The following is a 21,677-nucleotide window of genomic DNA, read 5'->3' on the forward strand; positions in this document are numbered from 1 at the left end:
AGAGAGAGAGAGAAACAGAGAGAGAGAGACAGTCTATTTCAACAGCTGATTCCATCCTCAAAGCATACTGCACACATAAAATAAATACAGGTCACAAAAATTAACAAATCATCATAACTGTCTAATACATCCTGGGTTGGCTACGGAAAAACAAGATCATTTTGGATTTATATCTGTAAGTATGGGATTTCCTGGACAGCTAATATCCACAAACAATCAAACATAGGAGGGACATGAGAAGGGAAAAAGCAGCATTATTTCAGATTTGAGCTGAGAGTCGTGATTTTTAAAGGGCTGAACAGGAACTGGAGCTGAAATCTGAAGCAAGGAAATTCTTCTACTAGGCACTGATGGACATTTCTGTGTTGCTTTTGGCTTCGTTAAAGTTTTTAAGTCACTGGGTTTTGGATGGCCTACCAAATGAGAATCTGACTAGCACAGAAACTTTGAAGATGATGACTAACTTAAGACCTCTATGTACAATAATAATAACAATAATAATGAAAAATAACTAATGGTACTTCACTAAAGAGACAAAGCTTTTTATGAGACCTGTTGCCAATATTAGTGCCACCGAATGATCTCATCTTTCATCCTGGCTAAATTCCAGCACACAATTTCATTAACCCAGGTACTGCAGGTGATAAAACTCATTTTTCCCTAAAGAGACAGCTAAAAAGTACCAGTTATACATTTATGAAGTACCAGCAATCAAAATTATGGATTTTCTAAAAGGTTTTTAACTACTTTTATTGAAAGGAAAATCGCTGTCTCAGACTTTTGTGACACTATTGCTAATAATAAATTTTACCATTTAGACATAGCCATAATAGGGTAGACAGTGTCAATAAAAGTATGAAACAAAGATGATCTCTGTCTTTTAAGTGAGGGCTTCTAATTACACACCGGAAATATCATATGAAACACCAAAACCAATAGCACATGAAAAAATACAACTCTAGAACAATAGAATGCTACTCTATGTCACAGATGGCATTAGAATATATAAAATAAACTTTACTCATGTATTTTTAAAAAGGCCTAAATATAAAAATTAATTCTAAAGATAGTAAAATCCTATATGCATAGCTAAAACACCTTTGTGCGAAAAACTCCAATTAGCTGCTTATAAACAAACTATTTTTTTGCAGGATCTCTTTGGGACACTTACAGAAAACTTTCCCCTCTAATTTTCTATTTATCACTAGAGGGCACTGTGGTATTTAGGCCACTGACCTTAAAACAACAGAAACTCCTGGAAAGGTCTTGAACTCCTGAATAGTGTCAGAAAGGTTAATAAGGGTGCTGATCAAAGGAAAAGAAAAAATCAAATCGGCAGGGTCTAGATTTTTAAGCTACTATGCCAAACTGCATGATAAAACAATAAATCCGATCAGCTGCTGATCTTGAATCACTATATATTGTAATTTAAAACCAATTCTGGGATGTAGAAATACTTTATCATCTGTTATTCATAACATGAAATGTGTCATCCCCAAATATTTTGATTTTTCTCTTAACATAAGAATTAAGTTTTGCATATATGTGTGTAACGACATAGTCACACATATGTTTCCATTGCTTATACATCTATAGATGTATGTATATGCGTATACATCTCTCCATATACCAATACACACAGTTGGGTTGTGTGTATGTATGGACACGTTTATGTAACTAATTTTTGGACCTTTTATTTGGTCAAAAGTATGTTGCACACACAGTTAGATAATTTTACTGCAGCACATTCTGACATGCAAATGATAGCAATTAATGGGTTTGAAACAATTTATGATTTCCGGCCTCCTTCAACATGTATTAGCATATACCTGGTTTCTTTAACATACACTTTGTTTTTCCAAAACCACAAACACCGTTGCTGGAATTTCATGTGGAAGTGCTTAAGGGGTTGAAAGTTAACACCTTTGTGAGCTGTGCAGACTCACAGTTGCAGCTCAACAAAAGCCTCTTTGTAGAGGCTTTCTTGAAATGTTTTCTTAACATGTTCCAAGTAGTTTTAGGCAGGCAACTAAAGTAAACAAGATGTGACCATGATAAAAACACGTGTGAAAACATGACAGAGTGCACTTAAACTCTTGGGTTTCTTAAAGTTAAATTCTCAAGAAGCCCAATTACCAATGAAGCTCCCAATATCATTCACTACTCAAAAGGGCAAATGTTCTTTTATCAGCGTTTATTCAGCTGCCCCCTAGTAGAGGGGGAAAATCTTACTGGGCATAAGAAGACAAAAGGAGTAAGTAAGTAGCCATTCTGCAATATAGAATTTTGTGTTTGCAACATAGATATAACGCCCAGTATTTTTCCCTCATTACAAATGGCTCAAAGATACAATTTCTAAGTATGAAATATTTCATTTCTTAGTTTATATTTGTCCTCCCTGAAAACTGACAAAGCATACATTTTCCTGAAGTATACAAGAATGCTGTAATAATAGGAAATGAAACCCGAGTCCTATCCTTCCTGATATATTAGCAAACAGGTTTCTAAATACATCTTTAACCTGTCTAAAGGCTAGGCTCTCTATTCTTCCAAAAAAAAATTGGAAGCCTAAAATCAGCAATATTCTTGGTGGCTTAGGTTCTATCTTTGAGACCAGGGGATGGGGAGGAAGCTCAGTCAAAGAACAGGAAGCAGGAAGGGAATACTGCTAAAGTTCTTTATGCCATAGCAATGCCAATGGAATTGTTTTTGTTTTTATGTTAACCAAGTATTCCAAGTGGTGCAGTGCATAACTGTTTCATGAGAGTTAGCAGAGGCACCTGCTGATAGCAGTTAACTCTTAACTGATAAAACCAGCACATGATGAAGCATGGTTGACAGATTAAAAAAAAACACACACACAAAAATGCAACTTGTTTTGAAAAGAAATGGAGAAATAATATGCATGCTAGACTATGCATCTGCTGGTTCTGATAAGTATCCTCCTGTTGGCTGTGAGTGAAAGACAACCAGGATTGTTATTCGTACAGTATTTATCTTTGAAATCAAGGGCTCTGTGGTGTACCTCACCTTAGGAACAAACACTACAGAATGATCACAGAAGAGTGTCAAATCTCTGTTTTTGATTTACCAACAGTAATGATATTTCTTCCTCAGGAGGGGAAAAATGAACCATATTTTAGACCTGGGAACACCATTTTCTTCCCCTGCTTTCTCTCTCCTCTCCTCCTTTTTAATGGTGGCATTTTACTGGCAGAGACTTTCATTCTAAATAACTTATCGAAGGTCACTTTAACAACTGTATTTTACTAGCAAGAGTGGTAGTAAGCTTTGAGAAGAGTTACCAAGTCAAATCACTTTGCTACTCAGAATGAAAATTAAAATGGTGGCATAAATTCTTGAGCTTGCTCAAAAAAATGGAAACTGGCATACTCATGGCTTCTCCTGGCAGATCATCCCACTCATGGCCCAAAGAAAATGAATCAATATGAAGTTTTAGCAAAACATGGCATAAAATACAAATGAGGAAATCAAAGGCTTAATAAACCCAGATTTCATAGCTTCCAAAGTGAATCATTAAGACCATATACAATCATCGTGGGACCTTCCACAAAATATATTTATAACAAATAGCCAGAAAACTTCAATATTATACTTGATGAACAACCACTCCTCTGGCACTTAAGAAATTAAATATGCCATCTTTAATCTTTATCTCTTTCTTGGAAAGGGGGGAAAGGGAAGGGAAAGCCGAGGGTTAGATATCTATGAAAATCAAAATTCACTATTTTCCAGAAAATAAGAATTTGGGGTCAGGAAGCATAAAGGAGGAAAAATGAGGTAGAAATATGGCCATTGTAGAAGCTAATGAGTCAAAGAGAAAATACATATATACTTTATTTAGATGAACAAGAAATAATTAAAGAGCTACTGTGTGTCATATATATCCATTGTAGTGGTCAGCAAGCTGGTCATGTAGTCAGAAGACCTTGATTCAAGACCTGTGGCTGACACATAGTAGGTGATCCTCAACAAGTCACATAAATTGTTATGCCTCAGTCATTTCTCTCAGAGTAAACTGCTCATGTGTTGAACAGAGTATTTCCTCACAGAGAGTTTGCTACACCAGTGAAAATCAGGTCAGGCATCAACCCCCTTCCTACCCCATCTCTGGCCCCCCAAAAAACAACCAAAACAGTCATTGTGTACATGCTGGGGAATATGAAGACAAAGAACAAATAAACCCAATCCTTGTCCTGAAGCTTACATTCTGCTCTAGTAATGAGTCTTAAAGGCCAGAACAATTTTAAAAACCATTGGGATCAAATGACTTGGTTAAAGGCATAGATAACTTCTTCATCAAATCAGTAGGTAACACAACTGGGAAGGAAGGATAGCAAACATAGGGTAATAGAGAAAGGATCATTAAAGGCTAGAGGAATGATTCAATATGAATTAAATTCAATAGGATTGAATGTAAATTTTTACAGTAGGGTACCCCCAAATTGCCTTCATAAGTACTGGATTGGAGATATCTGGTTAAATAGTATGGTTTCAAAAAAGATCTAGGATTTTTGTGGACTGTAAACTCACTCAGACCACAGTGTGATCTGGCCAGCTCAAAATACAAATATAATATAAGGTTGCTTTAAGAGAGGTATAGAAAGAAATAAGGAGGCAATACTTCTTGTACTCTTCCCTAATCATCTCTCCTTTGGATTGTTTTCAGATCCAGGAACCTTAGTTAAAGAAGGAAACTGATAAGCTAAAGAACATCCAGAAGAGGGCAAAGTAGATGGTGAAGGGACTTCAACCCAGGTTATATGAGGATTGGCTATAGGAATTTTGGATATTTAAGACTGGAGATGGAACGGCAGAAGAGGGTACCTGTCTTCAAGTATCTGAAGTATACTGTCTTGGGGAAGATAGATTATATTCATACTGCTTGGTCTCTGCCGACGAGAAACAGGAATGATATGAAGAAGTTGCAAAGAGATCAATTTAGGCTTGAAGAGCTATCCAAAAATCGAACGGGTTGCTTAGAAAGGTAGTAAGTTTTCCCTCTTGGGAGTCTTCAGGCAGACACTGGACTATCACTAGTGGGGTCTGTTATGGTAGGGATTCCTTCTGAATATGAGTTGGTCATATAAGATGGCCACTGATTTGTCCATTAAATTTAGGATTACTAAGATGAATTATGAAAAAGTATTTCTAGGTAGTCAAAAAACTTCTGGTAGAATGCTAACCACATCCTGGGCATCTCTAGGACACTTACTTCTTTTTAAAAAAAAAAAATCTGCAGAATACTATGTTCACCTTTGCAGAATGGCTAGTACCATTTGTAATGTTCTTCATATGGGCTTCAAAGCAAAATATGGCACCAGAATCTCTCTCTGACATTTCATGTTGGTTACCCTTCAAAAATTCCCTAAGCACCAGTCCATCCAGCAAACAAGATGAGTGTAACACACTGAAATCATGAAAGCCTAAACCATCAAAGAAAACAAATGGAAGAAGTGGTCTCCTTCCTTCTGATCAGAAAACCACCATATTCAAAAATGATGAGGAAGACAATTTATCCCTTCTAAAACACAAAACTTGTGAAGCACATTATGGGTGTAGATTGGTCATTACTAAGATGAGGAAACTTTAATCAAATGTCAAAAATTGCTGGGATTAAAGCCACACAAGGCTGATTTTTGACAAAATTTTCCACATTATAAGAGTATATTTAGATAAATAATTAAAAGGGAAAAAGCAACTCAAATCAAAGATTCTGTTATAAGTAAAAACATAAAGTAAGGATATGAAAAAGAATCATGACTACAACAGACCATTCCTGAATTTAAAATATAGTATCAGGATTATTGAATATTAATGTATGGAAACATTATAAATTATTATTTTACATTTAAGAAGTATTGGTTTTAGATTTAGAAACTCTGGGTTTGAATCTCAGCTTCAACACTTCCTACCTAGGAACTACGAACAAGTCAAGGATCCACTATCAGTCTTGGTTTTCTCAATTGTAAAATGGGAATAATAATAGTTAAATCACCTTGGTCACAGGATTGTTGAGAGGAAAGAACTTTGTAAAGCTGGAGGGTGTATAAAATATATGTAATTGATATTAGTGTATAATCTCTAATCAAGAATTAATCTATGAAACTTTTTAAAGCAAGGTTTCTTAACTGATACTCCATGTATTTTAAAAAACCCACAAAAACTTTATTTTAATATAAATGATTTCCTTTGTGATTTTATGTATTTTAGGTATTTAAAACATGATTCTGAGAAGGGGTCCAAATGCAAGACCGCCAAAGGGGGGTCCATCTACACACACACGTGCACCCATACATGTAAGCACATACATACGCATGCATACACACAAACACAAAATTCCTATAATTAAAAGGCAAAAATAATGAAATATGCACATGAAATTTGATTGGTAAATCACAAAAAAGAAAGTGGAACTTCTTAGCCAGGTGAAATTAGGCCTATATCTAGTCTCTGACCTGTACTATTTGTGGGAGGGAAAGAGGGAGTGAATCTGCAACACAAAATATAAGAAAACAATTGTCAGAATTTGTTTCTACATGTAATTGGGAAAAAAATAAAATTTAATTAAAAAATAGTATGGCCCCAGGGATTGGGCACTATGTACAGGCAGATTAGCCTGGCGAAGTCTAGGGAGAATCATCCCCAGAGGAAATAAAGGGTATCTACTATATTTCAAAGCATCAGTAGAAGAAATCATAAATCTATTCTTGAGAAACTGAAGCATCTCAACATCAGCAGATATTATTTCAATTAGAGCTTAATAGCACTGAACAATGGATCAATCATTTAAAAAACCCAAATATTTATAAGTACTAGGCACTGTGCATGGCACCAGGGATTTAAAGACAAATTGAAAGAATCCCTGTCCTCAAGAAGCTTAATTCTAACATGGAGAAAACTAGCACATTTATAAGTAATACAGAATAAATTTAAAAAAGATCATTTAGGAAGAAAGGAATCTAGCATTTAGGCAGTATAGAGTATTGTGCTCAAGCTGAATCTCTCTCTCTCTCTCTCTCTCTCTCTCTCTCTCTCTCTCTCTCTCTCTCTCTCTCTCTCTCTGTGTGTGTCTCTCTCCCTCCCTCCCTCCCTCCCTCTCTCTCTCTCTCTCTCTCTCTCTCTCTCTCTCTCTCTCAAGCTATCTATCTATCTATCTATCTATCTATCTATCTATCTATCTATCTATCTATCTATCCATCTATCCATCTATCTATCTATCTATCTATCTATCTATCTATCTATCTATCTATCTATCTATCTATCTATCCATCCACACATACATACACACATACAGTCTGTAACTTAAACAAGTTTTGGAACTGAATAGAATATGAGTCTATGCTTCTGGTCAGTCTGAGATATTACAGCTTTGGCAAGGAGAAATTGAACATTCTGTCCCAAAAAGTCAACTACTGAAAGTTCCTCCTTCAGTTTTTTATGGTATATGTGATATGCCTTTAATCATGACATGGGGGATGTAGAAATATGTATTTCATGAAAGTGCTGATATAACCTATATCAGACCTTGGAGAGTGAGTGAATTTGAATTGTTAAATTTCAGAAAACAATTGTCAAAAATCATTTCTGAATATAAATCTTCTGATACAAAGGGCAAGGCAATGTTTCAGAATACCTCAAATATTCAATTCAATATCAATGTGCAAGAAGAGATTCTGGCTGAGGACCTTTTTTGCTAGATATTTCTTTGGATTTTGTAAAACAAAAAAGTAGGCCAAAATTCTATCAATTAATTTCACCAAACTGAAGAAAATAATATTTTGATTATGGTTGTATATAAGAATTAATAAAAGTTGCTATTAGTTTTCTTTTTTAAAAATCCCCTAAATTATGTTGGTTCTGATTATATGAGCTCATTGTGGATGCATGATGGAAAAAGAGAAATGAAATATTGCAGCTGGAATTAGAGGGGGTATGTAGGCCAACTCATGAATTTAACAAATACAGAAACTGAGGCAGAAGGTTTTGTTAACTTGTCAGGGATTCAGTAGTTAATTGGGGCCAGAATCAGTATTAAAACCAGGTCTCCCACTTGTAGCCCTTTGCTTCTTCCACCAGAATATACTGACTTCTGACAGAGTCTGACAAATACTGGTTTTCTCTCATGAATTTTCACTCTCTAGGGTGGGGGGGGGGGGTAGAGAGGTTCCATCTTCTATCAAAATCCATTTAGATGAAGGAGAGCATAGAAAATGTGAGGGCATGCTTATGTAAAAGGTAGATAATGACTAAAATTATTCTTACTTTAGAAATGATTGGAAATCTTCACACACTGCTTCACAGCCTGGCCACTTGCATACGCCATGTCCGTAGAGTGGGTGGCTATGGGGGTGATCTTCATGGGATAAACTGAAAGAAACCAAGAGAAGGAAAGAGAATGTAATTTAATTGTCTACACCATTCAAGTCAGCAAAAATACAGTGGACCAAAGATATGATATCAGCTGTGCTATTAATTGTTCTTTTTTTTACTTTAAAATAATTCTTCCCCCTACTTATGATTTTCATTTTATTCAAAAATAGTGCAATGAAGTTATATAAAAATGTACATAGAAAAATGCAAGGCTGTATGCCTCGATACAAAAATACATCTGACAAGTTTTTCAATGCCACGGTGGGTAATTTTTTAGGAGAAATTTATTAACATTACACATTCTCAGTTAAACCTCATTCAGATGAAAAGCTGTCCATTTACAACTGCAGATTCTTAAAATATCTAGAACTGAAAATGTTGTAATTTATATAATAATCAAAAACTTCAAGAAATCCCTACTTAATTTTGATATCCTAACACTAGGTTTTCTATATAGCATATTATTAAGCTGCTTTCTTCTCCCGCACACTCATGGGGCTTTCATATACTCAAATGGTGTCACTAAATGTTTTCCAATGCAGAATTCAATACAATGAGTGAATGTGTGATTAAAGAATTGAGAAATACCAGTGGGTCAGGGAGGACTATTAGCCTTTTAAGACTAGGAAGAAGGTTCAAATTTTCAAACTATTCAAACCAAGGGTTAAAGGAAATTTCCTTATGAATGCTAAGGGGTTAATCCTTCTGCAGGATCCCAATCAATACGTAATGATTTGGCTGCACTGATCCAAGTCATAAGATGCTTTGATCCAGTCCATGTGGTGCTGAGGGAAATGTAGCTGCTGCACTCACTGATGAACCTTATTCTAAAATATTTTCCTCTATTAGATTTCTGCATTCAGACGTCTTTCAAATAAATTACTTTTGCACTGGTTTCCATAACCTTAAGTTCCATCAAATACAATGTAAAAATAATAACACTGAGAGGCATTTTTTTTGCTCATGCACATTTCTGTGATCACTGAGACTATCTGTGGTCCAGCCACTGGCTATGCTATATCCTGAACTTGAAGTCCAAGTCAGATATGACATTACGCATTAAATACATCTATTGTTTGTTATCATTAGTTTATTATTGTTGTTATTTTGAGACTGAGTCTCCCTAGCTAGCCCAGGCTTGAGCTACAACAGCCATTCATGGACTCGATCTTATTTCTGGCCTGCCCAAAGGTTCTGACCTATTTTGCTTACAGTCCCCCACCACCCCTTAGGGTAGGCTGCTGAGCTCCTGGGACCTAACTATATTGGTGTCAACCCTAGTGTGGACACTGAATTGTCTTTATCCCCACTTCAGCTCAGAATTGTTGAAGTTAAGCAATCCACTAGCTTAGCCTCCTGGTGGCAGGGATTACCAGAGACCTCTATTTTACAGTCACATTCAACATACTACATAAACCCATTACAATTCCTATACCACATATGGAGAAATAGGATTTGCTCCACTTTTATGATTGTGAGGCAGCATTAAATTCGCAATATAGAGCAGAGGGCAAAAATTAAACAGGGAACTTGATTTTTTTTTAATATAAGAAAATCTAGCACAACAGCACACAGCCACTGTTCCCAACAACTTTTTAACAAACTTCAAGATTTGCAAGATAAATTGAGGATACTGATAGGAGACCCTGCACCTGAAGTAAGAAAACACTTTCTCAAAAGAAAAGGGGGAAAGATGGTCACCATTTCAAGGCATTGATGGTTTCCACATAAAGCAGGACCAAAAATAGTGTTGATGAGGTCAATTCACATGACTATTGGGACACATTTGTTACAAAAGGAAAGAGACCACATGAAAGCATTTAAAAGAAGGGGTGAGGAGGCAGCTGGGTAGCTCAGTGGATTGAGAGCCAGTCCGAGAGACAGGAGGTCCTAGGTTCAAATCTGGCCTCAGCCACTTCCCAGCTATGTGACCCTGGGCAAGTCACTTGAGCCCCATTGCCTAGCCCTTACCACTCTTCTGCCTTGGAGCCAATACACAGTATTGATTCCAAGACAGAAGGTAAGGGTTTAAAAGAAGAAGAGGAAGAAAAAGAACACAAAGAAGAAGAAGAAGAAGAAGAAGAAGAAGAAGAAGAAGGGGTGATGCCACCAACCCTGGGGAATGAAAGATACCACATTTTGCTCTCAATAAAAAGAAGTGTATGATGATAAGACATATATTATCTTTCATATTACTGAAAAATAAGGAGATAAAAAATCACTCACTACCATTAGATTACTGGAATAATATTAGTATAACCTAAATGTGCATTAAAATTTTTTTCCAAAGAAAATATTTCAAGCATTAGCTGAAATCTTACCAACTGTCGTTATTTTTACCCCTCTTTGGAGTGTTAACATATGACTTTTTTTGTGGATATCAGTAGGCTAAACTATTTAATCAAGATAAAAAATTAATATCAATAGTTCAAAATTGCATATAATTTTCTATTTATCCCACTGTGCTTCTACTGTTAAGCTGAAATTGTTTAAAAAAAACAATATGAGTTCTGTACAGTCAGATTTATAGCTGAAAATTAAATTTAAATGATTTAACATGGTGTTTGGAGGTAAGGGTGGTTTTTTTTTGGGTTAACTTATTTAATTGTAAAAATATCTGAGAATGAAAAAAGAAATTGTTCTAATATGTTATTCATAGCTCGATGAGGCACCTTCATTTCACAGTAGGTACAGTTCAAAACTCATCATAGCTTTAACAAAGCTATTCTTCATAGAGATGACTAGTCTTAACAAATGCCTAGAAGTACTGGACATGCCTATGTTGTAAAAGTTTATATCTAAATTTATTTCATCAACAGCTTTGGTTTGTATGTTGTTTTGATTTTGCCCTGTATTCCTTCACTTCTCAGAGGGTCATCTCTTACAAAAGAAAATTTTATAGCAAGAAAACAAAAGTCATCAAAAGTAATCACCACACTAAAAAAATCTGATACAATGTGTTCGCAATGTTGTATATCTGTGGAATTCCTCACCTCTGAAAAGTAGCAGGAAAAGACCTATTTTTATATTTCCCTTGTTAGGCAAGTTTTATTTTCCATATTTTCACAACATCCCTCACAGTCAGTTCTGGGATTATCGTTCTTTCCCAATGACATTTGAATTTGGTTCTGGCCCACACTCAGGAGTTCTGTGGGCCTCTAGCTTAACACTGTTGTTCCTTTCTTAGCTCTGCTTACACTTCACTCTGCATTGGATCATTAAAGTCCTTATAAGCTTCTCTGTATTCATCATATTCATCACATTAATATGCTATTATACTCACTTGCCAACACTTAATGTTTAGCCACTGCCCCAAAGATAAGCAGTTACTTTCTTTCAAGTTCTTTACTATCACACACACACAAACTGGCAATATTCTCACATATAAGGGGGCTTCCTTTTTAATCAGTAACTTCCTAGCAGTATGTGTTACATAGTGGTAGAATTTCTGGGCAAAAGAGTATAAATATTTATGCCACATCCATTTTTTTTAGCTAACATTTATAAAGAAGTCACTTCTCTATTGGGGGAGGAATTTTGTTCTTAGACATTTCTGTAGTTGTCAGATAGGACTTTAATTAAGCAAAACTGTTTGTCTTTTGAAAATGGAAAGTGTTTCCTAAAAGAGAAACCCTTATGAAATAGGGCTTTCTCAAAGATGGGGCAGGAATGGGTTGGGATTGGATTTGTTTTAAAATAAAGGACAAAAAATAACTGCTTCAAAGGATGCAGAAAATTGACTGATTTTTAAACATTCTATTTATCTAGAAAGTTCTAGTGTCCAAATTTCCTGAATTTCATTCAAGGTTTTAACAGACTACATCAGATGAACTTCTGAAGGGAACTCTTAAATGATTCTGTCCCCAAAATGGAACAAGATTTTACACTGCCTTGCTTCCTTTTGACATACTACAAAAGAGACTAGAGAGGAAATGAAAAAAAAAATGAATGAAAGGATGGATTTTCCTTGAATTGTTTTAGAACTATACTTGTCCAAGAAAATAGAGTTAGAAAGTGAAGATCTGAGTGTCTAATGTAAGAAAAGCCTGTATGAATCTGAAACATTAAATAAATTGTTCAAAGGTAGCTCATCACATGAAAAGTATGGCTTCTGAAATATTGCCAAGGTCAGGGAGGGACGAAAATGCTCTGAGCTTTGACAAGATTTTATTTAACATGTGAGGCAAAAGGTTAAACTTTCTCACTTGGGATCAAGATTTTATTAAATGTCTCATATATAATTTTAAACATAGTACAAAATGCAATCGTTCATTTGAGCAGCGCTTCTTAATCTATTGCACCAGACTGTAACCCTCTTAAGGGCAAGGAACAGATCTTTAATCTCTGTAGAGCTGTATAGCATTCTTCCTGGAAGTTAGCAGAGTTTTTCTCAAATATACAAAGTATGTTATGTGTGAAGGATGGATGTCTCCTGCATTGCACCCTGGACTTCCTCCATGGGAGGCCCAGGCAAATTAGAAAGCCATAGTTGGCTTCAGAGATGTTATGTGATGTGTGTGAATTAGTAAGTGGGAAAAAAAGTTTGATAAACTGAGGTCAAGAGTGGATTTTGCTCTCTTTCTCTTCCATGTTGTTGCTGGTTGGACTTCCTTGTGAGTGTGGCTAGGGAGCTCTAATGGTGGCCACAGAATAGCAAACTAAATGGAGCAGTAATGAAAGTAACCTATATATCTCTCTCCTATTTTTCATTTTTTCCCCTACTGCTTTTGAATTAATAAAATTATTCATTTATGGCCAGCCTCATAATTTTCACTCATAGCTAAAAAAAGTCTATGTGTAGTTTTAAGGTTTAATACCTTTACTGGTTTCAAACTGCACCAAAGAACATGGATCACAAAATATCAGAAAATGTTTATTAAAACATTTACATTATAACATTTAGTCTGGAAAAAATAATTTAAAAAACCTGCACCAAGACTTTTGGGACACTGTTTGATGATGCACTTAAGTGTTTATAGAAATTGAAAATGGGACTTTAGACAAACACATGTAAAAAACCATTGCCAAAAAATAAAAAAACAAGGAAAGTTATATTATGATATTTTCCCCCAGAAAGAATAAAATCCAAATTAGAAACGGGTATAAGATGAAATCAAATGTGAAACCTATCTCATTTAATTTTTTCTTGCCATATATTAAGTCTTCTTTTTAATTACTGTGTTGGGAAAAAAGGGTGATGTAATATATACTTTTTAAAATAAATTTTATTTTTTTCCAAATATCAAGCATTGATTTTTTTCACCCTCAAACCTAAAAGAACAACAAAATCCATGTAACAAGGATGCATAGCTGAATAAAACAAATTCTTATTTTGGCTATGTTTAAAAATGTGTTTCTCATTGCATTTAAAGTAGAGGGTGTCCCAAAAGTAATAGTGCATTTTGAAACCTTAATAGCTAAGACTTTGGGGATATCTTGTATACTCTTAAAAGAAAATTTACTAGCAATTCAGATAAACAAAATTTCAGTAGCCAATAAAATTATCAAGTTATTTTAATGAAAACATTCTAGGCTATATATAAAAATGAAAATGAAATATATATTGTAAATAACAAATTCTCCCCCCCCCACTGTTATGAAAAATAATTATTTTCAGCAAAAGTTAATTTCAGCTAGGGAAAAGCGAGACTTTTTGTCCTTAATATCTGCTGTACCGAGATTTTAAAAATAAAGTTCTGTATCTATGACTTTTCATAATTCAATTCTAAAAGTTCACTAATAGTACTAATAATAAGAGGCACTTATGCAGTGTTGGATTCAGGCTCAGAGGATCTGAGTTAGAATCTTGTCTCTGCAAATGCCATTGGGTAAGTCACTTAATTACAGTTTCCTCACTGGTAAAATGAGAGCACTGGGCAGAAAGACGGTAGGGCTAAGGACAGGGAACTGCACTTGGATCCAGGAAGAACGGGGTTCAAGTTCTATGTCAGGCTTTTACTCCATGTGTGACTTTGGACAAGTCATTTAATGTTTCATAGCTTCAATTTTTTCAACTTCTAAAATGCTCAGTTCTGTTTTGACTCCACTAACATCAAACTAGGGATAGTGAAATGGTTTACTGGAAAATGTGCTGAGCCTGGAGTGAAGAAGTGACTTTAAATCCTACCTGAGATCCTTTCTAGTTTTGTGACCCTGGACAAGTCACTTAACTTGTGCCTTAATCCGCTGGAGAAGGAAATGGGAAACTACTCCATTTGCTAATAAAACCATATAGATAGTATTGTTATGCTATGATCAATAGGGTCACAAAGAGCCATATATGATTGAACCACAATAAACAGCATGCTTCCATGAGGATAAATTCATCACCAAAATTCTCATCAAGGAGATAATTTCAGTAAAAGTTTTGTAGGTGGGATTGGAACTCAGGATTGTTCTGAATTTCATTCAGTCCAGTAGTCTTTATTCTCTCCCAACACAAGGAGAACATTTGGCTACTGTTACATTCCTCTATTAATACTAAGTATGACTGGCTGACTGTGCTTTTTAAAGTAGTCTATACAGTTTCATATATACATCGTTTTTGATGATTTCTGTCTGATCTTGGAGTCTCAAAGTCTAATTTGTCCCCATTGAAGGAAAGTATGAAATGGCCCATAGAGAATATGAATAAATAGTACTCCATGTTACATTTGAGAGAACCAATCCAAATGCAGTGCAACTCTATTTTTCAATAGAAACCACTGAAATACTATAGGATTTTTCCCAGCTTCTATCAAAGTCCTTCTACCAAAGTGCTGGGTGTTTCTTCTAAGGTTTCCTAAATTCCTTTGGTTCCTTTCCCAAATTAGCCTCTGCTTAAGTCTTTACTCTTTGTCTCTAAATTATTAAATATTTAAATTATTAAAGAATGGAAATGCACAATTACATTAATATCATCCCTGACCATGGAAATTTTACAGATCCATGAAATCCAACAGCGATGGTGTCAAAAATAGCTGGGAAATGCGTTAAGGAAAATGCTGGCCTCTGATAAGTAATTTTGTTTTTTGATATTGTCATTCAAAATATATGCATATACATATTTATTTTAATTTTACTTTTATTTTGATGACTATATATATATATACACATACATGTATGCATGTATAAACACACATAGATGCATCAAAACACAGAACTGCTTGCTATAGTTGCAATGTTATCCTGCTGGATTCAAGATCTTTGTAGCTTTCTAATAATTCCCAACTACTAGGAAATGATCTTTTTGTAACTCAGTTTTTGCTAAGGCACCCTTAAGGTGGAATGTATTATTTTCTATAGGAATCATGTTTATCTAAAAACATCTTCTGAAATGACTAAAGATGAAAACATGGTATGAAGGAGAATCCAATAAATTCAGTAAAACTTCAGCTATCTGGAACTCCACCAGGAGTGAGAGTTTGCATGGTCCAGTAAGAAAAATAATGGATTTGGAATCAGAGGCCCTGAATTCAAATTATATTTCTGGAAAACTACCAGTCTGACTTTGTGCAAATCATTTCTACTCTCTAGTCTTCAGGTTTCTTCAGGATGTTGCAATCAATAGCCTCTAAAATCCTTTCACACACCCCACCAAAGGATCATAGGCTCATCAATTTCCATCTGAAAGGAGCCTCAGAAGCCAATGAGCCCAACTCCTTCATTTTATAAGTGACAAAACTGAGGTAAAGCAAGGGCCAATGAGATGCCTTGAGTGAAGCCCTTAGTAACTGAGATAGAATTAAAGTCAGTTTTTCCAGTGCTATAGCCAACTTCTTCTCCCCAATCATGATCCTCTGATGAGTCTTTTAGATGAATCCTTCTTGGTTTTTACCAACTGCTGAGCTTTAACAGATTGAGAGCCATAAGCATTTTTCTTCTTCCCAATAAAAGAAATCTTTAAAGACATTCTATATGAGGTATCTAGGTGTCTCAGTGGTTTAAGAGCCAGACCTGGAGATCAGAGGTCCCAAGTTCAAATCTGGCCTCAAATACTTCCCACCTGTGTCAACCTGGCCAGGTCACTAAACTCAAATTGTCCAGGCCTTACCTGTCTTCTACCTTTGAAGCAATGCCTAGTATTCTAAGTATTCTTAAGTAAGGATTTATATATTTAAACTTAACCTTACCTTCTATCTTAGAATTTCTGCTTTCTTAAAGAGAACATGGTGATCATAATTTAACCTCTTCTTAATGACTCAGAATCATCATTTTGGACACCATTTAGCCTATCTGCATCAACTGAACAAACATTAAGTGCCTACTGTGTTCCAGACACTTTTTAAGTGCTGAAGATGCGAAGAAAGACAAAAACAAAAAACTCCATGATAACGCAGTGGCTGTTCTCCAGGAGCTCAAATTCTAATGGAGACAACATTTAAGCAACTATGTACAAACAAGATAACATAGAGGATTGGGTGAAGATAAATTCTGGAGAGAAGGAACTAAAGTTAAGGAAGACCAAAAAAGTCTTAGCTGTAAAGTCTAGCTGTAAAACTAGGGTTTATACTAGGTCTGTAAGTGCCTTTCCATATATAAAAATGCAATGATCCTACAATGATTTTGTTTGAGATGGAGTACAACAAAAAGAAGAATCAATTCTCTTGTTAGTGAATAATTGTGTTCTCCAAGAGCAGAGATACATAACTATAAAGAACCTTTCTTTATAGAATTGTCTAAAGTCATACCTGGAATAAGTTACAGAGCAGAGATTCAAACCCAAATCCTTAAACTCCAAAGTCATTGCATAGCATTTGTAGAATCTTGCCCAGCCCATTTATCTGTCCAACAGTTGAATAATTTTTGTACTTGAATGCCGCAAGAATCTATTGAACTACCAATGGCTCTTTGTTTCCTCCCCTTTCCTTGCTTCCAAACCACTCCCCTATCCCTTAAGGGGTTAGAGATCACCTCTGCCTATTTGGAACTGGAACTTCAAACTTCTTCTAAAGTTACTAACGATATCTTAACTGCCAGTTCTATTGCTCCTTTCTCAGTCTATGTCCTTCTTAATATCCTTGATGGATTTGGCATTTCTGAGCATTCTCATTTTCTGGACCCTTTCTTTTCTCTTCGTTTTTAAAGAATACTCTTTCCTTGTTCTCTTCCTCTCTGTCTAACCAGTCTTTCTCAGTCATATCAAGCCCCATAACTGGGTATGTTCTACAAAGCTCTGTGATGGACCCTTTTCTCTCAATATATGCTAATTTTTTATAATATCCTAACCATGAATTTAATTATCATCTGTAGGAACACAATTCTGATCTATATATTTAGTCCTAATATCTGTTGTATGCTTTGTTCCCTTGTTACCAAGTATTTAGTATAAGTTATCAAATTGGAAGCTCAGGAGATGTCTCCAATTCAACATATTCCAACAAAACTCATTAATTTTCTTTACCAACTACCCCCCTGTCCAAATTTTCCTATTTCTGTCAAAGGCACTACTTAGATTCTTCCAATTTTCCAGACTCATAACCTCAATGTTTTCCTCTGTCCCTTCCTTTCCCTCAACTCACATTTCTTGGCAGTAGCCAAATTTTGCCATTTCTAACTCCATATCTCTTGAATCCAACTACTCCCACAGCTAGTACCTTAGTTCATATTCACATTACATTTCCCCTCAGGCTATTTGCAATGGTCTCCTAATTGGTCTTTCTGACTCAATCTTCTCACCATGAGAGTCCATTTTCAACAGGACTGAAGTGATTTCTTTAAGCCTAGATATGCTCCTGTTGTTCTTCTCCTATTCAGCCAAACCCAGGGTTCTCAGTTGTTTATGGGAACAAATATAAATTCCTCATTTTGTTTTTTTAATGAAATTTCCAACATAGCTCCAGTCTTTCTTTCCAGTCTTCCTCTATTCCAATCAAACTGGGTTTCTCTCAGTTTTGTACACCTAACACTCAAATTCCTAAACCTTGTACCGACCATTGCCATGCCAGTATTACATGACCTCCTCAACCCTGCCTCGGAGAACCCCTCACTTCCCTCAAGTAACACTTTCTTCAAACCCATAGTGCTCTTCCTCCCCAAACCCCCTTTTATTTAACTGCCTTGTATTTATTCTGTTAAGAAAATCCTACCTTCCTTACCACACTCTCACATTCTATTAAAAACTCCCTACAGGCAAATACTGTCTAATTTGTTGTATTTGTATCTGCAGGCCCTAACATAAAGCTTGGCACATAGTAGGTGCTTAATAAAACCTTAGGTCTTGATTAAATCTTTAAAGGCTGTAGTATTGAGGCTCAGAATATCACTCACTGGTTCAACACACCATCCCTTGGGCAGTTCAGTATACACACAGATACAAAACATCCTATACTTTTCAAGAAATTGAATATTAAGTGGCTATTCTGCTGCACTTCCCATACCCTACGCTGCAGAACTGCCAGATCTCTTTGCTGATGTCAATGAGCATGTCCCTGCTCCTTTCTTCCTTTTCTTCACCTTTCTTTCTTTCTGTTTTCTCTTCTCTGTCTAGTCCTTTTGTCCATTTTTCTAGGTTCTCAAGAGGAAAGGCTGGGCTTCTGCAAATATTGCCAGGCAGAAGCTTTCTTTCCTTTTGCACAGTGGCTATTAAAATTATAATGGGCAAGGTGGCCAGTTCTTGGTTGTCTGCTGTTCAGGGATCAAGGACTACTATTTACCTTCAAATAGATTTTGTTGTTGTTGTTTCTGGCTGGCTCTCCTTCCAGAATCTAGGAAACTGGTTCCCCCAAAATACCTTGCCTGTACCTAATTATTTTTAATGGTGTCTTCTCATTAGAACTATTTTTTCAGGGCCTTTAAAAATACTCTTCTTTGTGTCTCTTGTACCTAACAGTGCCAGGCATGGTCTAAGTGTTTAAAAATGTTTATGGAATAATTAATAAGGCATAACTGTATACAATAATCTGTGCTCAGAACAAATAGCATGTTTACTGTGTTCAAAGCACAGAGTGCTAGGTGCTGAGAACATAAAGCCCAAACCAGAACACATACTGACTACAAAGAGTTTACAATTTCTTTTGCAGAGGACACTGATTTGGAACCTCTTTATCTTATTTCCTACTTCTACAAAATACTCCTCTTCTACTCCATATTAACTCCTTTTGAAATTTCTTTCTCACTACCACCGAATAAAGACTCTCATTCTCAACAATCTCCTGGCTCTCTCTCCAGTTCAGACTTCATGTTTTGGCTGGATTAATCTTTCTTATGGTTAAGATTGCATGAACATATCACCACTATTCTACTGAAAACTTGTCAGTGACTTCCTCTTGTCTAGAAAACATAGACTACATCAAATTCCTTAGCACTCAACAATTTTATAAGACAACTGCTTTCCAGCTTTGACCAAATGCCTTCTTCTCCATGAAGTTCTATGCTCCACTCAAACTGTAGGCTCTAAATTCTCCTACTCAAATAATTTCCCAACCCTGAAATGCACCCAGTTCAACTACCACCATTTGGATTCCTGATCATTTTTCAGAGATTCAGACAAAACACTCCCCCCCCCCCCCGCCTTCATATTGCTATCTTTTATCGTCTCTCTCAGAAATCCTCCCATCTTTGGACATTTCACATAGAAACGCTTCAAAGTGTAAAAGTAAAGTATCCATAATAGTATGATATCACTTTAGTCCAGCTGTTATATCCTATTGTAGACTCTTATTTTCAGAAGGTCATTGATACGTCAGGAGAGTATACATGAATTTATCCATTGATAAATCAGGAGAAGGTAACCAGAATATGAAGCCATTTGAGCAAAGCACATGCTAAACTTTGGGGATACAAAGACAAAAATACCACAAATAGTTTCTACCCTCAATGTGCTTACCTTCTAATGAGGTGGGAGGACAAAATAGTTGTTGTTACTCTAATAATCCCATTCTGTTAATGGCATATTGCAAAAATAATTCTATGCCTATACTATGAAAATTTTAGCTGACTGTAAATCTGCAATTCTCATATTGAAACATTCCAAAGAAAGTTCCAAACGTTACCAATTATTCTTTCCCACCATTTGATCTCTAATGTCTTAGGTCAACCCTTCCTAAGAGTTAAATAAGAATTAAAATCCTAAGCTTTCTATCTTAACTTTTTACTAATTTAGGTTAATATTTTAAAGGCGTTAAAAGGAATGAAGATCTTAACTTTCTAGTTGTTACAACAGGTTACAAGGCTTGAACATAAAAGTTCAAACCACTATTCCTTCAATTGGATGGATGAAACTAGCTGATCATGCTCTTAGTTCTTGTGAATGACAAAATGCAATAAAAATGCAAGCCACTCTTCTTGTCAGGAATGCCAGCTGCCCCTCAAAAGCTAGAATGGATTCCTAGGATTAGGAAGTAGTATAATGGCAGGACTCAGTCCATGCTGCTCAATGTACCATATTCCTATACTATTTGATGGTTTTCTGATGTGAGTAGAATGGGTTTGCTTCTAGTAAATGCTGCAGGAAGAAATCCCTTCCTGTTTTCTAGTATGGATAGAATCAGGGGACAATGTTCTCTGTCTGAGTATAGATGCATGGGCAGTAGGTGAAAAAGGGAAAATTCTGAGGCAAAAGAAGGAAAATGAATCATTGTTGGTTTCTTGGCTTTTCTTCATAGGCAGACCTCTAAGGACCATGAGTTTTATCTTCATAGGAACATAGATCAAAGATTTTAAGCCAGGAGAAGCCTTAGATATCATCTAGTTCAACCTCTTTATTTTATAGGTAAGGCAAATAATATCCAGTTCTTGCAGCTAGGAAAATACTGAGATGGGATTTGAACCCCAGGCTTCTGACTTGAAAAAACATCATTTTTTTGGGAAACACCCTAATCACTTAAGTGCTATAACCATGTCAGAAATGGTAGCAGAAGGGGTAATGAGACAAAAGGGAAAGAGCTTCAGCCCCCGGCTTCTTTAGCTCTTCTTCATTTCTCAGGAACAACCAGTCTGTTTATTTACTAAGCATTTATTAAGTTAATACTCACTACATGGCAAAGCAAAGTGCTAGGTGCTGACAATCCAATGAAAAGCTTTGAGACTCTGCTCTATCCAACATCCAAGCATGCTTAGAACAAGGTAATCTCTGAGAGGAAAGCATCAGCAGCTGGAGCTACTAAGAAAGGACTCCTGCAGAAGCCATCCGAGTTGAGTATAGAAAAAGTCAAGTGAAGGGGCAGAGGGTACCAAAAATGGACAGCTAGTGCAAAGATGGGCTCTGGTATTCTAGAGGAGCAGTAAGTTGGCTAGAAGAGTCCGATCATAAAGTGCATGGAGAGGCATCAGGTGTAGGAAGACTGGAAGGGCAGGAAGGGGTA

At 35.9% G+C, this 21,677-nt stretch overlaps 1 protein-coding gene across 21 annotated transcripts in view; it reads right to left on the reverse strand.

Annotated features, from left to right (window-relative positions):
- FOXP1 (forkhead box P1) overlaps positions 1–21,677 on the reverse strand; it is a 661,259-nt gene that overhangs the window by 50,204 nt on the left and 589,378 nt on the right. For all 21 annotated transcript variants that reach the window (XM_056804416.1, XM_056804414.1, XM_007500086.3 and 18 more), the window contains one exon: positions 8,287–8,391. In XM_056804416.1, coding sequence (XP_056660394.1) covers positions 8,287–8,391 — 105 coding nt within the window. The remainder of the gene's footprint in view (positions 1–8,286; positions 8,392–21,677) is intronic.

Source organism: Monodelphis domestica, chromosome 7 (genome assembly GCF_027887165.1).
Source record: "Monodelphis domestica isolate mMonDom1 chromosome 7, mMonDom1.pri, whole genome shotgun sequence".
NCBI classification, from domain to species: Eukaryota; Metazoa; Chordata; class Mammalia; order Didelphimorphia; family Didelphidae; genus Monodelphis; species Monodelphis domestica.